The 21383-nt window shown below is 40.2% G+C and overlaps 1 protein-coding gene across 1 annotated transcript; it reads right to left on the bottom strand.

Moving 5' to 3' along the window:
* Positions 1 to 4020: 4020 nt before the first annotated feature.
* On the bottom strand, positions 4021 to 21154 carry PTDSS1 (phosphatidylserine synthase 1). Its single transcript, XM_053467153.1, has 13 exons — positions 20920 to 21154; positions 14892 to 14983; positions 14502 to 14546; positions 13666 to 13790; positions 13393 to 13551; positions 11918 to 12069; positions 11390 to 11531; positions 10624 to 10736; positions 10118 to 10183; positions 7771 to 7870; positions 6689 to 6757; positions 5425 to 5491; positions 4021 to 4378 (listed from the first exon to the last, which is right to left on the bottom strand). Exons 1-13 carry the CDS (start codon positions 21096 to 21098, stop codon positions 4287 to 4289), a joined length of 1401 nt encoding a protein of 466 aa, XP_053323128.1. The 5' UTR covers positions 21099 to 21154; the 3' UTR covers positions 4021 to 4286.
* Positions 21155 to 21383: the final 229 nt, after the last annotated feature.

The following is a 21383-nucleotide window of genomic DNA, read 5'->3' as shown; positions in this document are numbered from 1 at the left end:
CTTTCATTTAAATGGATGAGTCCCAAATACATATTAACTTGGGGTCCTCATGAGACCCCCTGAAAATCCTACATGAACCAACACATGAACGGGATGGAGGTAAGTAGTTTCCGCTTATGCTATATGTTTCTGCAGGGCAAAGGACCTGGGTGTCGGAGATTCTGATGAATCCCTCTCTGCATTTGGATGTAAATGTCAAGGTAACGGTCACTCAGAGTGTACCTTTTGTGTTTGCTGCATCTGCTTTATATGAAACCAAGTAGTAGAAACACATATACTTGCAGGTGAGGGCTAGCAAGAGGGGAATTGTCCCTTGGGTCAGTGACTACAGCGTTGTCATCTGTTTTTACCTGTAATTCCACATACAGCCAACAGGGCGGGCGTATGGATCATTTAGCACTTGGCTGCCAGAAATAAATAGTAATATAAGAGAAAAATATTCTCTAGCACGTTATGTGCCGCCCACACGCTTTATTATATACCATATAAAGGGCACTTTTCTTAAAATGTCAGCTTTTGCGTACAAACCGTAATACTCACCGCCCTCTTTCTACAAGTGTTTGATCTCGATTCAAGAAACCTAAGAAATTCTTGTGTCTCTTTCAATCTGGCGCCCCGGTGCAGAAAGCTTTGTAATCAAACGGTCACAGGTGGAAACATTTAAGGCAAAATATTTGGGTTCGTACGCAGCTGGCAGATAAACACGGACTACGAGGAATCCGGGAAGATTTAATATGAATCACTCCAAGTTTGGTGTTATTTCTTCTCTGCCTCACGGACTCCACTTCTATGTGATCATCTCGGCGTTACTGTGACAGCTTGATCTCTCTGCATAAATACAGTTCATTGGACATTTATGTATTTTTGTATTTTTATGTATTTTTTATGTAAAAAATAATGCATTTCTGGGTAAGTTATGTGAAATGAAGTAAAGCCCAAAGCTGTAGCCATGCCTCTCCCCATAACAAAATTATCACATTTGCACACTTGTTATATACAAAGCATACATGCTTAAAACATGTGCGTTTGATCAAAGGGTAACTATCATTATGTGTACCAATTAATGAAGCCAGTGAATGCGCGTAACAATAGAAAACAGACGACCCGGAAACAGTAGAATAGTAACCTGGACTGGCAAACCGGGGAAATGTCACTTACTTTTTGCTTTAAGCCATGTTTGCCATGGCTGGATACATTTAGCCCCGCGCATACATGTAGCTTCACCGGGGCCAACGGCAGGATCTTACAGCAAAATAAAAGTAGTAAGAATTCCCCTTAAATGGATTTAGTTACCTTATATTAAAAAGTAGCTATTATCAAGTATATAAAGCGACATAGATAAATATTCAGTTTGCTGGTGAATCCCACGATCAAGTAGAAATCATCTACAAGCTGGGTGACATAGCTAATTTTATTTTTACGGTGAAGACCGACATTCACATGACAGAGGCTCATCCCCCCTTATGCAGGACAGCATAAAATCACAAAAAAGGGTCTGAAATATAAAATTATATATATATATATATATATATATATAATTATATTTTAGAGCTTCTGGATCCAAGGAGAAATCCGATTGCCTTTTGGAGTCAAGAAGGAATTCCCCCCCCCCCCCGGTGGCAGAATTCGAAGTAGTAATTACGGTTTTTTTTGCCTTCTTTTGGATCACGAGTAGGAAGGTTAGGTAGAAGGGTTGAACTTGATGGGCTTATTTCTTTTTTCAACCTTATTTACTATGTAACTATGTGAGAGTTTAACTGACCTCTGGATGACTGAACCGCCATAAAGCACAGCCCTGAGTCAGTGTAAAAAGGGCGATAATATCTTGTTTTCAATATCTGATCTGGGACATAGGGGAGGATTACCTTCATCAAATCGCAACATACGCTGAAGGAAATGCTGTATTTTTTATCATATTATCTGCAGTATCTGCTGTTTGTGGGGGAAAATATTAACATATGGGTGGAAGAAGCTGATTCTGAGAAAACCTAATTAAAAACTAAAGCTGTACCTGCATAAGCAACTGCATATGAAGTTAAATCTTATTCTGTGTCTTTAAATAATTTAGTCACAATGCAATCCGGCACAATCAATACTCTCGGTGTAATCGCTCAGAAATCACCAGCAATTTACCTGTAAAGGAAATGGGGACTGAAGAGAACAGGAAGTAAAGATGGCCGCAGCGTACATACATTGCATATTCTTTACCACTACATAGGTTAGCGTAGTACATGCTAACACACTTTGGAAACGTAGTTCAAAATTCATACATGGATAATCAAAGCCTCCCAAATTCATTGCACAGACATCCTCTCTATATGTATAAATCTGTGTGTGTAATATGTATAAAAACATACATGCAATACTAAGGAGATTAGCATATGATGTCTGCTGTCCCAGCCGGTGTAAAATCTGGTTTATACGGATGACTATACCACATTTAGAACTCCGTTTCCTATCCAGATACTCACAGGATAACGGTTTTGCATATGTCTTCATTTCCGGCTTATAATCTTGGCCCCTACAGTTATGAAGCTGAAGTTATTTTGCAGAAAGCAGCTTGTATGGTCAGAGTTACCGGCTGCTTTCTCGGGGCCGCTGGCAGTCTCTGCGTGTGAGGGAAGCGTCTGCGGCGAGCAGCGTTCTTTTCACCAACATTGGTAGAGGGGGATCAAACAAAACTATTGGTTCTGATTTTCTCCCTCATTGTACAAACGCTGAGGGTTCTCAAACCGCAGGACTCGAAGGGTAACTCCCCCAGAGAACGGAAAACAAAAACCTTTTAACAAGAACTTTCACCTTGACAGCTTTCTGCGTAATTAAATTCATTTACAAGTACCATCTAATCTCTCTATTCCCCCCTGAACAACAAGCATGACATCAACCATAGGGAAGGAATAACTTAACGAAGAGGAGAACCCGTGAATAAGAAGGTAAGATGGGCACTCCCATGGTACACATACATATTTATTTAATTTGTGAACTCTCTTACATGGTTTATATAACAAAAAGTCTCTGAACTCTACCTTTAAGACATTTTTCAATACAAATGCAGTCAATATCGCCTAACCCTCTCTTAACTAAATTACAGAGTTTCCATTTGACTCTGATAAAAAAAAAAAAGATAGTCTTTAATGACTCTAAAGCAGTGGGGTGGGGATTTGACAAAGTTGTAAAAACAGATGGCAAGATATGGTTAAAACGTAAATAAATATTAAAAAAGTTTTTTTCAATAAGTCGATTTGGATGTTCCCAAATATTAAATAAGACTACCAGGCATTTTTTAAATGATAATTTATTTTTGTGCATTACATTGTAAGTTTGTCTTTTCCTGACTACCGAAACATTCCAACCTAAAATCAAGCAGGGCAATATCAAAGTTTTTTGTTCTCTTCTATATTTTACACAGTACCATGTAGGATGTGTCCTGGCATCTGTATTATGCAGATGTGTGCGTTCTGAGTGATCACCTACCAACTCGTTCCTGTGAGCGGGTAGCAATAATAGTCAGCAAACACAAATCTATTTACATCTAAAAAAAAAACCAGTATGGCTGTAAACCTTGTATATACCATTTGTAGGTAGAAACACTGCTTTAACCTCTTCATTCCAATCAGAAATACATAAAACTCAATGTAACGTATGTGAACATGTATAGTACTCTCTGTAATGATTGTAAATAAAAATGTACACGAGACAGAAGGAAAACAACACATTAAAAGCCGGCCATCCTGACTATTACCTCCCGTTTCATATCTGGAATCCAGGAGGAGTGAATTATGAACAATAAAAAAAAAAAAAAGGCAGCAAACAATCAATCCAAGTCTTAATCTTAAGAATCACAACACAATAAAAAAAAAAAACAATCTTAAGTGTTAGCTCTTGGCAAGAAGAAGCATTCACATTCAACACGCTTAGCAAGAGAAGGAGACATATTTTGCCAAGAATACCGCATGACCAAGGGGAGTTCGCTGCCGGTCAGTGACCTGATATTTTCAGCTGTAAGCAGCCGTTAGGTTTGCCTGAACAGCTTAATGGTGACCGCAGGTTCCAAATTCTCTAAAGATTCTATGGAGCAGATAAGATCAGGCTGTGAATCGCAAGTCAGGGTTACACAGGATCTGGCATTTAGCATGAGGTTCCCTGGAGAACCTCCGACATGAAGAAGATCTGTTTGTACCCCATGCATTCTCTACCCTTCTAAAGTTTAACAACCTCAGCAGAATATTCTCACTGCTAGGTCCAGCCCCCGGCTCCGTTTCCAACGCTTGCTCTGAATCTCCCACTTATTTTTTGCCAACTCCATTGGTAACTTTTGCTCTGGAGCGGTTCTTCCTTCTTGAGGTTGTGTGCTCGCTGTGCTTCACTGGGGCATCAACTGCAAATGTAAGAAAAAGAGACTAACACATTGGATCCTGAAAACCTTTTGAATGTCCCACTTTGAATGACAGGGAACATGACATAAAAATAAGCATTCTTGTGTGCCAGAACTCTATAGAATAGTCCATGGTCTCATAAGACATACTGCATACAACGAAGCAAGAAGATTGAACACGTATTTATATGAAATATATTAGGAATGCTAGACATGTGACTGCCATTGCTTTTAGTTATTGAAGGTATTAATAAGTTGCAAAATAGTTTTCAATCTATTGACTTCAATGATCATCCTAACAGTAGTACTTGGGCGCCATCTTGTGGATAATATTAGAACACTTTGTAATTTGATACAAAATAAGGGGGTAGTAGAAGTATTATTAAACACTCATCTACAGACACCAGACAAGCCAGAAGGCTTGTTTCTCCCTCAGAAATCTCATGGTGCTGCCACAACCACAAGGGATTCTGGGTAAGCGCATGCAAATAAGGCCAACAATGACCACCTTTGCCTCTATATCCACTTTATACAAGGATCCCTTGAAGGTAATTGCCCGCTGTACAAGACAGCCTTTAGACAAAACTCGGGTAAGAGGTGCGGTAGCCAGATCACCACTCATGGACAGCTGTTTCGTCCTTAATGGGACTCGTCAGCATGAGGTTGGGATACTGGCTTAACACTTGAGGTTATGGTGGGTAAAGGTGATGGAATCCCTTCCACTGAAACTTAAGGGGATACTAATTATACTGCGTAACGCTGGCTCTTTTGTGAATATTAGCTAGCTTTTTTTTCCTCTTTTTGTTTCTTAAAGCCAGGCTATCAGAGATGGAAGCCGGCATTTGGCAATATGGGTCAAGGCAAAATAAGACCTTCTTCACAGCATACAGCCTGTATTTAGTTGGTAAAGGCTAGCTCAATTAATTGTAAAATAAAAAAAAAATGGTGTATACTTGTTTTTGCACCCTGATCAGGACTGTCTTTGTTGCTGCAAAGAGCTAATCCCCGAATCACTGCAGCCAACTAAAAATCAAACGCTGGACACTTGCCTATTTTTTCAGGATGTTGCCAGGGGATGTCTGTATTATAAGTGCTGTCTTCACATTCTGAATACGTCTGAAAGAAGAGAAATCAAATGTTTGTTAACAATATTTAAGGCAAATTGGAACATATTCTGTTTAAAAACCCCAAAAAACAATTTTCCTTCAAATAAAAATACTCCACGGATAATGTTGCCCTTGACCTTCCCTACAATAAAACAAGTCCAAAAAGTCAGGCAATAAAGTCATATGTTTGCTTTTTGCCAGTGGGAATGTCCACTTATTATAATGTCAGGTGGTGCTTGATGTGGCTTGCTTAACGTTTAAACAAATTTGTTTATTGTTAAGGTTTGGATATCTCATTTTCTTGGTCTTATTTTAGATAATAAATCAGCTACAGTGTCTAGGCTGAGCAGATTATTACCTTATGAGAAAAGGTTGTAGGGCACGACTTGTTATTCAACAACATTTCATCAGCTAGATAAAATAATTATAAAATGCTGAAGGCAAAGTCTTCCTCTGTAACCGGCAGAATACACGTTGCCCCGGGTGTATGAGGATGACCCAATGTATGAGTAGATCACGTAGACTTGGAACGGGAACGGTCTGAACCCTTTAGCTAGTGCTTATTGACTTTCCCTGGTGTAATAGATTTGGAGATGTTGCTTTAAAGGTAAGGCACTATTGTAAACCAAAGATCTGTGGCCAAATGATCGTATCAATGAATTTCCCTGCGCCTCCCCCACCCCTCGAAGGCTGCCTTAACCTTCCAACACCAATCACCAATGTCATAATCATGCCGATCCAGAGAGCAGCAAGTTTGTGGTTTTAAAGCCCTTTATCTTTTGGCTTCATGCTTACAGTTTCATTTGTATATGAGGCCAAATACACAAAGAAGCCACATAAGGAGAGGAGCCACAACCTCAAAACCATTCAGTTGGGAACTAGAACAGTTCTCTACGTGTATACGCCATAACATGTTTTTTGTTGGAAAAGTATCTCTGTTGGACCCTTTACTGAATTTTCAGGGCTGGATAAACTTATTCTTGTGGCTGATGAGGGCCCCATATATTTAGGGATGGAGGTTAAAGGAAGCCCAATAATTAATTGTTTCCAGTCCATTCTTATATTCAATGCAGTTTCTGCTCATTTCACTCTCCCTTTTAAAAGTACCCCCCCTCCCCCCAGTGATTAAGGTGCGGAAAGCCCTATGGAGCATAAACCCGTCTACAGATAAGCATTAGATCACACAGATAAAAAAGGATAAGGTTACCTTTTGCCGTGGCTCATAGTGCTCAGCGTACCACACCATGCCATACAGGCACAGAAAAGTAGTTATAGCCTGAAAGATAAAAATGATACACGTATACATAAAAAATATGATGAATATTAATACCCAGATGTAAAAAATCTGACCGCTTTACGAGTATCCAAGTCTTTAGTTGAAGTTGATACCTTTTATTTGGCCAACAAATGTAAAGCTTGCTCGATCTCCGGATGATAGGAGAGAACTCAAGAGCTCTCATTCAGTTTGCACTTGAAGAAGAGACCCCTGAGGGCTAGAGAGCGTTTGTAACTTTACAAGTTTTTACGTGGGTCCAATAAAGAGGTATTAGCTTCAGCTACAAGCTCCATTTTCTCTAGAGCTGATACGGCCTTATCTATTTTCTTAACAGCATACTGACAACCCAAAAAACAATAAATGCATGCCTTATATCTACATGCTGGGGTTTTAAATGAAACCAAAATTACAAGTGGGTAGGTAGCGAGCCTCTATGTAGGTTCTAGAGCAGAAGGATGCATGGACTTACATTTCCAGTGCAATGGAAAAATAAACATTTGACGTTTAAATACTACGCTGTACACAGGAATATATTATACCGCTTTACACGTCTGTTAGGCCTCCTGTGTGCCTTTGAAAAAGGAGAAATGAAATATGTATTCTACCCCTCTTTAAAGGACTCTTAAAATGTAACCTTCTTAAGTCAATATTTTCCTTGGTATTATTACAATACACAGGACAATGTTGAGTGAATTATACGCTCTCTAGCTGTGTGGTTAGGCAGGGGTTTTAACCCTATGTAAGACAGTCTGCAGGGTAAAGTGAATATTAGTTATCGTTTTATATAGCGCCATCATATACTGTAGCGCTGTGGGCAGGGGACTCGGCTCCGGCCAAGACAGCCGGCAGGGAGGAGGTCCAGAGTAAGCGGAGATTGGGTTGAGTCCTTGTCTCCATGTATTAAACAATATCCTTCACCCTAGTATTCTTTTTATAAGTAATTGTAATAAAGTCGTACATTTTTCTGCTTAAATGACCAGTATGATAACACAAAATGATAATCAGCCACTTACAACACAGAGAAGCCAGAGCACCACGTACAACAAATGGGTTTTGTTGAAAAGGTCTTGGCCAAACTTGATACACACTATCGCTTCGAGGAAAGCAATTGCACTGGAAACAAGAAACAAGAACCATCAGGCAAACGAATCATTGAAAATGCTTAAACATGTTTAATTTATTTCCTATTAACTATCAACAAGAAATTATCTTCCTTTATTTGAAATCCCTCTTCAATCTTCCGTACAACGTTTTTTGTATCTCCTACTGAGGATCTCAGCAAATTTTTGTCGCTTCCATACCGAACATTGGATGTTTTATTAGTGTGTTGTAGTTTTTAGCGACAAGCAGAGGTGTAGACAAAAATGTGCTGGCATGTGGTGGGGCCCAAGTACATTTATTATAATAAAAATGATCCACTAATGGAACAGATGTCGAGAGAGATCGGTGATTTCAACTTCTTGACTTCATGAAAGTCCAACCAGAGAATTTCTCTTGGAGGAATAGCTTGGCTGCCCCATGCGACATACAGTTAAATCAGCGGACTTCTGTTTCTCTAAAGTCTTCTTCCCCTTTGAACTATTCATTATACAGGGTCAGCTTTATCCTTAGTACCCCAAAGACCCCAGTAGTTGGAGACACGGGCTTCATGGGCCAGGAGGGTGGCGGAAGCCCATATCTTACAAGTTTGCTCATCAATAGACATCCTTAGTACCAGCATCAAAGATTCTACTTGTGTACCAAAGGGCTTTGGGGGCTATCTGGGACCCAGGGGTCCTGCAAACAGCAGTGATTTGTTATGTCCTTGTGCAGTGATTTGTTATGTCCTTGTGTCTGTCTACAACCTAAGACATTACCAAAAACCTTTCCATGCCAAATACAGTAAATAGAGTAGTAAATGCACGCTTTGTGACACGGAAGAGAACTTGTGCTCTCCGAAGAATGGATTTGACATAGTTGTTCCCGTTCATAAAAGGGGAGCAATAAGTGTTCCATATTCTCAGCTTTTACTGTCCTTTGTAATAAATGAACAAATAAATCTAGAATTGAGTGCCATCATGTCTGAGATAGACAAATCATGCTAGAAGCATACGCTGAATTCATGTGTGAAAATGTGGAACACTTACCACTTGAGTAAAAAAACAAAACAAAAAAAAAAGTATCATTTCTGAATATCACATATTAATATACACTTTATTCCAATCTGGAAAACTGCAGTCATTGTCAAAAAAAAAAAAAAAATTACAGAAAATGTTAAAATCAAGATTAGTTTCAACATTGTCCACAACAGCCATCAAAAGTTAAAAGGCATTAAACTTAAAAGAAAAAAAGCAGGAAACTAACTAAAGAAGCAAATAGAACTATTCTTATAGAGCAGGGGTGCTGTATACACAGATCAGCAATTTAACACAGGGTAGCAGCCTTTTCAAGGATATGTATCCATTTCCCTTGTAGCTGACCAGCACGAGTGCCCTGCAGTATGTGTGATGTATAAACTCACAGAAAAGAAATCAGTCACTTTATTACAAATGCCACATACTGTAGGGGGCAGCACTTCGTATCTGCTGGTCAGCAACATGTGAAATCCATATAAAAGTCCAGAAAATAAGCTGAGGCAGTCACCCTGGGAATGGCAGAATAACTCTACATCTATGTCAATACCAGGGCAACCAGCTCTCTGTTATCTATGTGCTGGGAGCTACATGCAAAGTGCCAGACCGCTACAGCTCTGTCCTTACCTGGCTAACAGAGACTTTGCTAACTCCATCTAATTCACCCATCCGATGCCATTTTGGCAACAAAATACAACAAGAGAGAATAAAATGGTGCGGCTTACAGAACATCTTAAAAGCAAAGATATGGGAAATACGATACTGCAGACATACAAACAGAATACGGTAGATGGTTTCTAGTACCAAGACTCGTCAAACTCAAGGGACTCATTTTGGGTTATTAATATTAATTTAAAAAAAAATCAAAGACAACTCCATTGTGTTCGGTGCCTTTTGGTTGTAGGGAAGAGAGAGGTTTCACAGAAAGAGTCATCGACTGAATAACTTATTTATATATACATTTTCAGTGGGGTTGCGGGTAGCCAAGGAATCCCCTTCGGCTCTGCTAGTTTTTAGCCTATACCGAAAAGATGAGTATTTAACCCGGGCCCTATGGACAAGGCTTCCCCTACGGTGACCGATGTTTGATTATCGTAAGAAACATTCAACACCTTGGGAGATTTCTTGGGGACAAGGTGCCATTGTGAGCCACGTATCAGCTTTACATGGAACAATTATGTACGCTCCAACGTGGATCGCCTAAAGAGGACGCTATGCAAGAAAGAAAGATGCAGCAAAAACAACTTACCCGAACACCCAGCATTGGGTCCCAACGCGTTTGCACTGCGTGTCTGTAAGGTATGCATAGTACTGCCTGCAAAAACATTGTCCAGAATGTTTAAATAATACTATTATTAATAATAATTAAACTACACAGGTAATTGAATAGCTAAAATGCAGGATTTTACCAAAGAAATACACTAAATTCACATTGCTAAGGTGTCACAGTCGCCAATTATTCTCTCCTTTTCTACATCATTAATAAGAAAGCAACACAGGTTTGATTGCCTATTACAAGGTTTTTTGACATAAACCGGCATCAATTGGGGATTTTGGAGTTATTCAGAATCAAGAACATTTAGGCAGCGGAGAGGCGAATGTTATAACATCTTTATTATCTATATAATAAAGTCATCAAGTTCAAGGCAGAAATGTTATATTTCGTAACCAGACCACAACAGCACACGCCAACATACAAAGTGCATTCAAATATTTTAACATTTGTTTTTAGCAGAGATCGTTGGGATTTATTACCTGACAGTGGGTGCCGTTATCACCCCAATAAAGAGAATCCGACAAAAGCTCAAGGGGTGACTTGCTTGAAACACAAAGATATGCTTTAAGAAGAACGTGTTTAGTTCAGTCAGCTGGAAGAAAGATAAAAAAAAAATACTTTTACCGTCTGAACAAAATGTCACTCAAAGTTAAAGTACTTCTAAAAAGATGTAAAAACACCCGGGGGTAAGCTCTTGGGATCACTGGCATTTGGATGTGCAACCTTGTCTATAAAGTTAAATGGAGAAAAGTGTGCCGGAGAGACAATAATTCTGAAAACCCCATTTCAGCAAGGGAGAAAGAATAAAAAAAGAACATTAAACGCCAAGCCCGGTGAGAGTGTCATTGGGTGCATTTCAGTGATAAACAGATGAGTCTGTCAGGGAAAGCAGGCTTCTTCTATGAGTGTAAATACCCAGCGCTATGGAAGCCATTGGATATCACAACTTTCCGCATTACTGCCTTTCTGTGGAGGTTTAAAGCCTCGCATGCAGTCTGCAGGAGGTCTGCTCGGAACGGCCACCAAACCTGAACAATAGTTAAAGGAACAAAAGCCTTGCCGGTGTCGATAGAACTTCTGCAAAAGCACTGATCTCCATCGATTGTCACTTCCTTGGGACACCCAGGGGAGATCTGAGCATCTCTCTAACCGGCTCAAAAAAGCAGAACAGTGCCTGCAGAGGGCGGTTCCATAAAACACAGGACTGTTGGGAGGTATACACCCCCGTCCCTTTGTCTCGGTTACCTGCCAGATTATCATGAAGAGGTACACGCCAGCTACTCTCTGAAAGGACGACTTCGGGTCAAACCATCTCACGTAGATCCAGCTTGCGGGTGTGAACTGCAGAACAGCTCGTTTTATTTTCCCGGTAGTAGTATGAATGTCCCTGGCAAAAAAAATAAATAAAAAAATACATACATACAACATATATTTCTGTTTAATCCAATCTAACCAAGTAACAAAGTGTTTCTTCACTTAATTTGGCCAGTTACATGATCAGTAGAAATATGTGAGATTATACACAAACAGGGATATCATTACCTTTAGATATTTGGCCAGCTAAATGTCTTAAAAGGGAATGTAAAAACGTTTATTTGGCGTGTCTTTGTTAATGCCGGCATTAATTTTAGAATCAATGATGATAATGATAAAACTCTTATAGAACAAGGTGCGTCATTTAACCATAAATATTATATTTATAATATATTATATTCAATTCAGCCTGAAATATACACGGAAGGTATCGTTAGTGATAACTGCATATGGACGTACTTGAAGCTTGCCCAGTGATAGCTTCTCATCTCCAAAAAGCGACAGACAATCATGCCCAGCAAGATGCCACCTCCATTGCACAAAAGGATATCCAGAATGACTTGATCCCACCAGCATTCAGCAAAGTTAGGAAGAAGATGCATGAAAAAGAGCTAAATAAGAAAGGATGCACATTATAAGAGGAGGCACAGAGGAGACAAGACTTTACAGAGAGATGTGACCTGCAAGTTCCTCATCCAAGCAAGTCTAATGAACAATATAAACTAGAAATGGACATCATACATTACCGCTTACAGAGTAACATGTATTCAAGAGCTTCACTGGACAGTCATTAGAACAAGATTTTGCCTTAAAGCAACACAAGACTCCCTCAAAAGAGTAAAGTATATTTGTACACCAAGTTGGCATAGTCTTACAATATACTGTATGTTGTTCATGCCCTAGGCAGTACTGCCTGGTTGGGTACCTGCTATCACCAGCCCTCTGCCGCTACCCCCATGCCTCCTGATCCAGAGCTAGAAATAATTAAATGCCCAGTCCTTAGGGTTGGGAGTCACACCAGGAGCTCAGCTTGGAAAGAAAATGTAATCATAGTAAGCTATGCTGAACAGTCTGCACTGTGCTCCCAGTACTACAGGCCAATGCGGTTTGTCCGAGAAATATAAATATATAAATATATATATATATATATATATATATATATATATAAATACACACACACGGGATTTGAGGGACAGCAAGAGCTATTTGGATAATCTAGTCTGTATATATATATTTTTTTTTTTATCAGCTTTAAGATTTCAGACCTTAGTAGGCCATTGGTATCGTCACTGACTCCCTTGTATTAACATCAGCTTCTCCTGCCGAAGGTCTATCACATCTATCACTCTCTGGCAGGCCAGCCTTCTAAGCTTTCTTAGCACTATAGGCAAACCATACGCAAACCGAGTGCCTGGAGCTCCCTGCGCATGCATGCAGCTGCTGGCTAACATAAGAAAGACCCCCATGGCAATGCCCCTACCGGCCATGTATGAGACAGGCCTAAAGCTATCCTCAGCATCAGACAAGGCCAAGGTTCAATATATTATCTGCCATCAAATTCTATGTTCCTATATTTTTTTTACGCTGCAGGGAAGCATCTAATTATTGTCCTAGCATTTCTCCACTAATGTTATTCTTCTTTACTTATTTGAATGTTTCTATAATATCACTTTCCCAAGTCCTGCTATAAGGATTTTCTCGAATCTGAAGTAGAGGTTAACGGAGGTTATTAAACACAAATAAATGAAACTTAAAAAGGTGGCTTCGTCCTGACCTTATTCACTACAGAACAATCTTGATATAATAATGCGCAACTCACGTAAATTTTTCTGATCATAGTGGTAAACTTTATTTCAAGTTGTATGTAGAATCTACTGGAGCGATTCTTGTGTAATATTAATATACAGTACAATTGACTACGTCTAGTAACACACCTCTGTCAGTTCCCAAGTGATGCTGATTGTCCAACAGAGGCCATAGCTGCGGATTAGCAAAGCCTTCATGGCCCAACCCCAGAAATGGCCGAACGCAAATACGTCAAAGTGGCTGAGTATCCGCTCCCAGGTAATAACGTGGCAGTTAACAGCATATTCCTGCAAGAGATAGGTCGTTTGCATAAAATAACTGAACAGTATGAAAAGCTTGGCCGGTCCGCGTTAAGAATCCTACCGAATACTTTGTATAGTAGGGGCCGATTTACTACCTACCATGATGTCGGATTCTCTGGTGGCATAGCGTAGGTTGGGGTCCAGCCAGTACATAACAGCCTTCACTTGTTCAAAGTTTAAGAACAATAAGAACACAAGAAACAAGAAATAAAGTACACTGAGACCTAAAAGAAACAGACATATATTAGATCAGATTTAAAGGAACCATTATTTAATATATAGAATATGCAAACTTTAATGAAAAACACACATCTTAATAGTGTTGATTTCTGCTGCTTAGGTCTACCCTGCGAGAGCTGAAATCTACAAAGTTGTGTTTTTTAACCTCTTTTATTAAATAATAATAAAAAACGACAAAAGGTTAGTTTTTGTCTGTGCTGCCAGGGAAGGGACAGAACATTCTGCAATTTTTGGATGAGTTCCCTAAAGGGCGCAGCCATACAATTCACAAACCGCAGCCAATATTACTCATGGAGCGCAGACACAAGAGCCCCGTTTCTTTGGGTGCGGATTCCACATTCACTTTTATGTTGGGCGTTCATTTGAACTGCTTTCTGTGTCATTATTGGAATTTAATTCACAAAAGAATGTATATTATTTGGAGCTGACATATAGTGCCACCTACTGGTAACTATGCTGTAAGTGCAGCATTTATCTTCCAGAATAAGGTCCGTCTTTGCTCATTTTTTATTTTTTTTTATTTTTAAACAGTGGTCTGCACATTATTTTACAAAAGACACATTTTTAGAAATACTGCTAAGGGTGATAGATGTAAAATTACGTTTTTTTAACTTTATAAATGTAATGATCCTGCAATAATGGGTCCATTAGCTAGAGCTATGCCATAATCTAAATCCCTAGTGGGGCACACTTACCAAAAACCATTCGCCAGAGAGCTGGATGTGGCCTTGTAAAGGGACCTAGAATAAGAGGGCAAGGAAAAGAAAAAGTTACAGAAAACATGCATACATCACAGATTTCCCATGACCCTCTAATAAACGCACATATGTTACAGATGATTTCCCATGACCCTGTAACACACGCCTATGTAATACAGATGATTTCCCATCATCCTATGTCATCTACAACCATCCATAACCTATAGTACTATGGAACATACACTACATCTGCCAATTTTGTTAAACACCCCCCCACCACCACCACGCTAATATCTTCCAGAAATTTTGCTAAGTTTGAAAGTTTGCTAACAGAACTGAACCAAGTGGTTAGTGTCTTCATATTAAATACACCATGTGAATAATTACCATTTGGGAAAGCCAATACGCTGATAATTAAGAAGAAAAAGATCACAGAGAGGATGCCCTTCCAAATGTTATCTTCTTGGCTGGTGTTCTCCCTGAAAACAGCACATTAGATGAGGTTACTTTGTGAACAAAGTTATAAAGGAGAGGAAACAATTCCCAGCAGACAATCGGGAAATGACAATAAAGGAATATACATCCCCAAAACAACTGCATACTTGCCAAAGGAATGTACGGATGGAAAGTGTGTTCCCAATGTGCACCGCAGGAGCTCCCAAAGCTTTAAAAAAGCTTACAAAAGTTATTTCTAATACTAAGACTGTAAGCTCTATGGGACAAGGATCTAATTTTAATGTATTCACATCTACTGCACCCCAAATGGTCTGTAGACTACTTTGCTGATTATAAGACTGCACCTATTGGGTGGAAACTGAAAAGGCTCTTTAAACGTGTTTTTTGTGATTGAACCGTCTAGAAAGAATAAAAGTGCTGCTAAGGTTATTGAACTATTTTAATCACAAGAGCAGAGTACTCAAGTCATACGTTTATCTTGGGTTCCTTAAAACTCGTTACATATACAGCGTTAACGACCTACGTCTTGTATAAAAGAGTGTTGGCAGCGCTCAAGGCTTTCTGGTCAGGAGGTCTTTAGACGTGGAAACCATGACTCCCAAACAAGGTGCAAAACTGGCCTTAAAGTCCAGAACGAGAAAGTATCAGAAAGGTAAAAGCCAGAAACGTTGCAGGCAAAAGCTAAAGTACAGCCAGGAGCTATCTCGTTATAAACATTTACAATATATAAAAAAGGATATATAAAGTCTGCATTCATTCCCTATTCTCTGGGAGGAATAATTCCCGGCACTCAAATCCAATCCTTTAATAAACACAAGGCTTTGGTACCGTATTTAGGCCAAAGCACCTGCCACGTCAAGTCCCCACTTCCATAGAGTTCCCTATTAAGGGTAAACGGGTGAGGTATATAAAGCCGGTCCTCTTGTTGGTTTGAAAGCCCACCTGCGGTGTCTTGATTCAGTGACACTCTATGGGGGCCCTTGACGTGGAAGGTGAGCTTACGTGCTTTGGCCAAAATTTAATACTAAAGCCTCGTGTTTATTGAAATTATGAATTCGTACAGCGGGAATTTACAATATTGTTCTGTTCCAAAAACTATAACAAAATAGTTGGGAATTGAATGGCAGGAAGGAAAAGAGTTTAGTTGGTGGAGCAGCAGATAGATACGTAGACTAGTCACAGCCCTAAGAACACCAGGAGGGGATTCTCACTTAGGTTGACCAGGCCTAGGGTGGTGGCAACCCAGTACAGATCGCTCCATTAGGTGACCGGGCTCCCAGCTGAGTAACTTCTCCTTGGGCTAGCTGGGGAAATGTCTTCGATGCCCCTTGTAACCACCCCAATCAAACAATGGAGCATTGCATCTAACCGGCACAGCCTCCTTAGTAACCCTACAGTGCGCTGCACATGACATCATAGCTCTTAGAACGTTACCTGTCGTCTGTGGGGGTAAATGGTAGGGGCGGCTGGAGCTACCTTATTACACGCATTTGGATACTTTAACGCAGAACAATCCATTCCACATAAATCCATTTCACTGTTTCTTTAACAGAACGGCATTTAATTTTTTACAACAATGAAAACAAGTGCAGCTTTACATAGCAGTCTTCGCATTCTAAGGGGGGCACAATACTTTGTGTCCGATCAAACTAAGCTGTTCTAAAAGGAATCCACACATTTCGGAAGAAACGCCAACTTACTTTTCCTCCTAATATTTAAAACCTGCAGAACACCAAAAAGAAAAGCTTCTTATCGCTCAATTACATATTTCCCAAGATTAGAGAGTTCAATCCTTGCCAAAACAGTCAATGAAAGCCAAACGAATAAGAACCAAAAAATACACATTTTAACCCTTGTGGCTCTGCATATAAAGAAAACACTAATATATATATATATATACACACACACACACACACACACATACATATATATACACACATATACACATATATACACACATATACATATATATATATACACACACACACACACACACACACACATACATATATATATACACACACACACCAGAGTCAACACTTTATTTGTGATGTGACTAAAAAACATACAATCATACAAAAAAAAAAAAAAAAAAAAAAAAAAATTTTTACTCAAATCTCTGATTGGATCCTGGCATCTACAAACTAAAGCCACCTTAAAGTTAAAAAAAAAAAAAAAAAAAGTTGATAAACCAAATAAAACTATTTCAAACAATAAAACTCCCTTCAGTTTTGGTCTTCAGCTAACCCTCATTTCTGACATCACATTCCTAACTCCCACCACATTCAAAATGCACTCTCATTGCTGTTTGCAGCCCCCCCAATATCTCGTGCGGTCAGTTAGCAAGGTATCGTAGACCAAATTGGGGTCTGTAAGTTTCTGCAGTATGAAAGGGAATTCTCTGATGACATCACCAGGGGTCGGCACCAACATTGCTCATGGTGGGCATTTACTGGTACCCATGGTGGACAATTTAATGATGTTCTATGGACCTTCACAAACCTTGCCACGGACACTTTGCCCACCCCTGGGTTCAGGCATGTAAATGTAAACGCGATGACACTCAGTACATCGTCACATTCAATCTGACAGCTCAGGGCCACTGATTATTTGACTCTCTGATCTCCCCTTACCGGTGTACTATTATTAACTTTTATTTTTATAGCGCCAACAATTCACGCAGCTCTTCTTACAATACATACAGTACATTCAAAGGGTATGACAAAACTGGAACTCACAGACTGAGACAAACTGATACATGGGGCCACGGACGGCCAGTTCAAAAAATGGTGTGCAGAGCGTGCCACGTGCCCTGTTCTTCTGTGGTCCACAAGGGGTTAATGGGGACAGAAGCATTTAGAACTCAATCACTGATCCTTGGATGGTTGTCTAAGTGGAACTGCATCTTTAATGGTTTTGTGTGTCTGTAATAGATTAATCTACCATTAACCTTAACCACCCCCTAGAAGCTGGGAGACAGGGGACATGGGGCGCTCCTGTCCCCCCCGGCTGGTGCGGCCCCCCCTCTAGACCACGTCCAGAAGCCTTACGGCTTTTCAACATCATCTTAAAACTAAACGGCTTTTCCCGTTTTAACAAATGGTTTGGATTTTTAAACGCATACAGATTAACCATTTGCCTGCTAATACCTTTCACCTGACCGTGCCTTCGGTCAACACGTGTCAGGTTTCTTACGCTGGGAAGCAGCAGGTGGAAGTTAAGGTGACATGGCCCAGCGTTACGCACACAATGAATCATTCAACGCACAGCCACCGGCCTCTCTAATCAATCTATCAATCCCCGGCCGTGTCGCAGGGTACAGCGCTGCTGTATTACAGGCACGTTAAAACACATTAAAGACGCTGTCCCACTTAGACAACACAGCCTTCAGTTTTGATGAAGGTCTAAAGACCCGTTCTCTTGTCACTTTTCATAAAATTATCATGATAGCTCTAGAGAGTTCAAGGAAGGGCTACTAAAATAAAGTATTCAGACAGCCAAATGGATCGCAATGCGAGTAGCTTGGAGAAGAGGAAGGAGAGATGCGGTAGAAACATTTTAATGCTTAAAGGGATTTAAAGTACGGCAGGGAAGTTTATTTCAAAGGAGGAGAAGTGTTAGAACAAGAGGCCATAGTCTAAAACAAGAGAGTCAGGTTTAGATCTCATGTAATGAGGTTTTACTTTTACTAAGAAGGTGGTAGAAAAGTGGAAGAGTCACCCAGCAGATGTGGTAAAGGTTAACACTGTAAAGCTTTTTAATCACGCATGGGATTGGCATAAAGCTACCACGAACCCAAGTACCGATTAAGAGTCTTGCAGACTAGATGGGCCGTCTGGGTTCCATGTTTAATCCGAGCAGGGATGTTTATTATGTATATATCTGTATGATAGGGATGTTTATTATGTATATATCTGTATGATAGGGATGTTTATTATGTATTATATCTGTATTATAAGGATGTATATAGCAGGGGGCGCCTACACATATAATGTCCCGTGTGACTGTTCCCATGCACTGAAACTACACACAGCACCCGGGGGATTAAAAGGAAGTTATTATATGGCACTAACGTCACGTAAAAGCTTCCTTGTACAACAAATACTGTATAATAAAGATACAATAGTTTGCCTTTTAAATAAATGTTACAATAACTAAAATATTTATCTACAATCAATTATTAAAGAGAGGAGACGATGTCAAATAAACAAACATTATTAAACTAAGTTTACAACAAAAACGAATGCGGATTACAGATGAAAGTCAGAACCCCCTCCCCCCAGAAATGGCATCTCGTCGAGGGGCGCTCTCCAGCTCATATCTGCAACTACAACTCCCATGATGCTCAGACATCACAGGACCTTTCTTTTTAGAACGTGACTAGGACCATCGTGGGAATCGCAGTCTGACAGGAAGCTGCGTATAGAAGACGAAATACTTCAATTTGCAGAGAATTATAAAATATAGGCGATTTTCATGGTGGCAAAACATGACAAACAAGCGCGATCCCCGTTTCTTTTCACTGTAGATAAAGTACTTGGAGCGAGAGGATAAAACGCATTCCCGTTAGTCATGAAGAATAAAGGAATAAAGAGGAATCTTAAAGATTTGGTTTTAACCCTTTAAACACAAATGATTATGTTAAGTAATGTACAGTTACTTGCCGATACGGTGTATGCACCCCTAAACAAACTAAACGAGACACGGTAACCCCCTGATATCACTTTGCTTACATTTTGAAAGTCAATCCAATGATTTTTTCTGCAGACAGGAATATGCGTGGTAAAAGAGCACCATTTAGACATTATAGTCCGCAGACGGTAATGGATTTCTTGTATATCTAAGCCTGCAGTATATCGCACCTCCTCACCAGAGTAGTTTTAGGACAAGTATTATTATCTTTTATCCACATCGCACCCACAACATGCGTAGCGCTCCTTACAATACATACATTCATACAATGACACACAGACGAACTAACAGATTAGGTACAGAGGGCTCTGCTCATAAGCTTACAATCTAGAGGGGGTTCTTGTGGTTATAGGAAGGCATCTTGTCTGGGTGGGTTATATAGCTGCGTGGAGCCGTCACCGGAGCAGACATGTTTACAGGCCGGCATTTAGCCTCCTGCACAAGGGCTGACCCCGGAGCATCTCCTCGCAAGCAGCTGCTTATATGGGATGGATGCTGCATGACCTGCAGGTCACTTGAGGACACCTGCTGACCCTTAGAGGATCCCCTGCATTTACCTTCTAGTAGAACGGAACTGATTTAGGATCAACACTTAACCCTAACAGTGCCGCGGCGGTTTGCTAATGTACAGTAGAGATGTATATAGAACCACACACCATTAAAAAATGTTTATATATATATATATATATATTATATATATATACACACACACACACACACACACACGGGTTCAAAAGTTTAGGGTCACTTCGAAATATCCTTGTTTTTGAAAGAAAATCCGATTTTTTTTTAAATTAAAACATGAAATGGATGAGAAATCGAGCTCAGACAGTGTTACTGTTATAAATGACTATTGGCGCTGGAAGCGGCTGATTTCTAACGTAGCGTACAGCGGCCCTTATCACTCCCATCACTCCTGTGTTCCAATGGCACGTTGTGATCACGAATCCAAGCTGAAGTTTAAAAGGCTAATTGCGCGTTAGAAAACCCTTTTGCAATTACGTTACAGCTGGAAATGTCCTTGTATTCCATGAAAACAGCTGTGACCCCGAACATTCGAACGGTAACGTATATCTACAGTATATAAAACACACATCGCTCGCCCTCACATAGATTTGCATCTATTTCTATCGTGCATTTCTATCGCGCTATTTGTCGCTCCAGCAGGGAAGAGGTTAATTAGAATCGCCCATCCGAACGCTAGCAATCATTTGTAACGGTCGGGCTGCTCTGCGAGGAAATGACATCGTCTCCCCGCGCCACTTACCGCGTGAAGGCGAAGTACATAAGGCTGATGGTGGAGAGGGTCAGCAGCGTGATGGTGTGGGGCTTGTAGAAGAAGTCGATGGTGATGTCCTCCACTTGCTGCTCGTTGATCATCCTGAAATGAAGCTTATAATTCACATCATCCTTGCTGAGCGTCCTGGATCTCATACAGGACGCCATGTCCCTGCGATCGCCCTCTCATACCGAGCCCAGGAAGCGAATACTGTCACAAGCACTCGCGCACACACCCCCGAGCCCTACCATTCCTTCACAGGGGGGTTGGGGCGGCGATACCATGTACGAACTACAAAAATATATCTAAAACATAGAGATTAACTACACGAAAAAATATAAATATCATAATATTGCTTCATGGAAAAAGAGGAACTCCCAATATTCATGTCGCAGCCACAGACGGTGAAACAGTAGGTGTCCCCCCCTGTATATGGAAAGTGGAGCCGTCCG

This window comes from Spea bombifrons, chromosome 5, assembly GCF_027358695.1.
Source record: "Spea bombifrons isolate aSpeBom1 chromosome 5, aSpeBom1.2.pri, whole genome shotgun sequence".
Taxonomy (NCBI): Eukaryota; Metazoa; Chordata; class Amphibia; order Anura; family Pelobatidae; genus Spea; species Spea bombifrons.
Note: the sequence above shows the minus strand (reverse complement) of the source record. Positions and strands in the feature narration are given on the sequence as shown.

What these genes read in the sequence shown, in the direction of transcription:
- PTDSS1 (XM_053467153.1), bottom strand. Translation starts at nt 21,098, where the DNA reads ATGGCGTCCTGTATGAGATCCAGGACGCTCAGCAAGGATGATGTGAAT. An exon ending in TCACTTGGGAACTGACAGAG is followed by an intron (nt 12,070 to 13,392) that starts GTGTGTTACTAG and finishes TTTCTTATTTAG; the next exon opens with CTCTTTTTCATGCATCTTCT. An exon ending in TATCACTGGGCAAGCTTCAA is followed by an intron (nt 11,532 to 11,917) that starts GTACGTCCATAT and finishes TTTTTTTGCCAG; the next exon opens with GGACATTCATACTACTACCG.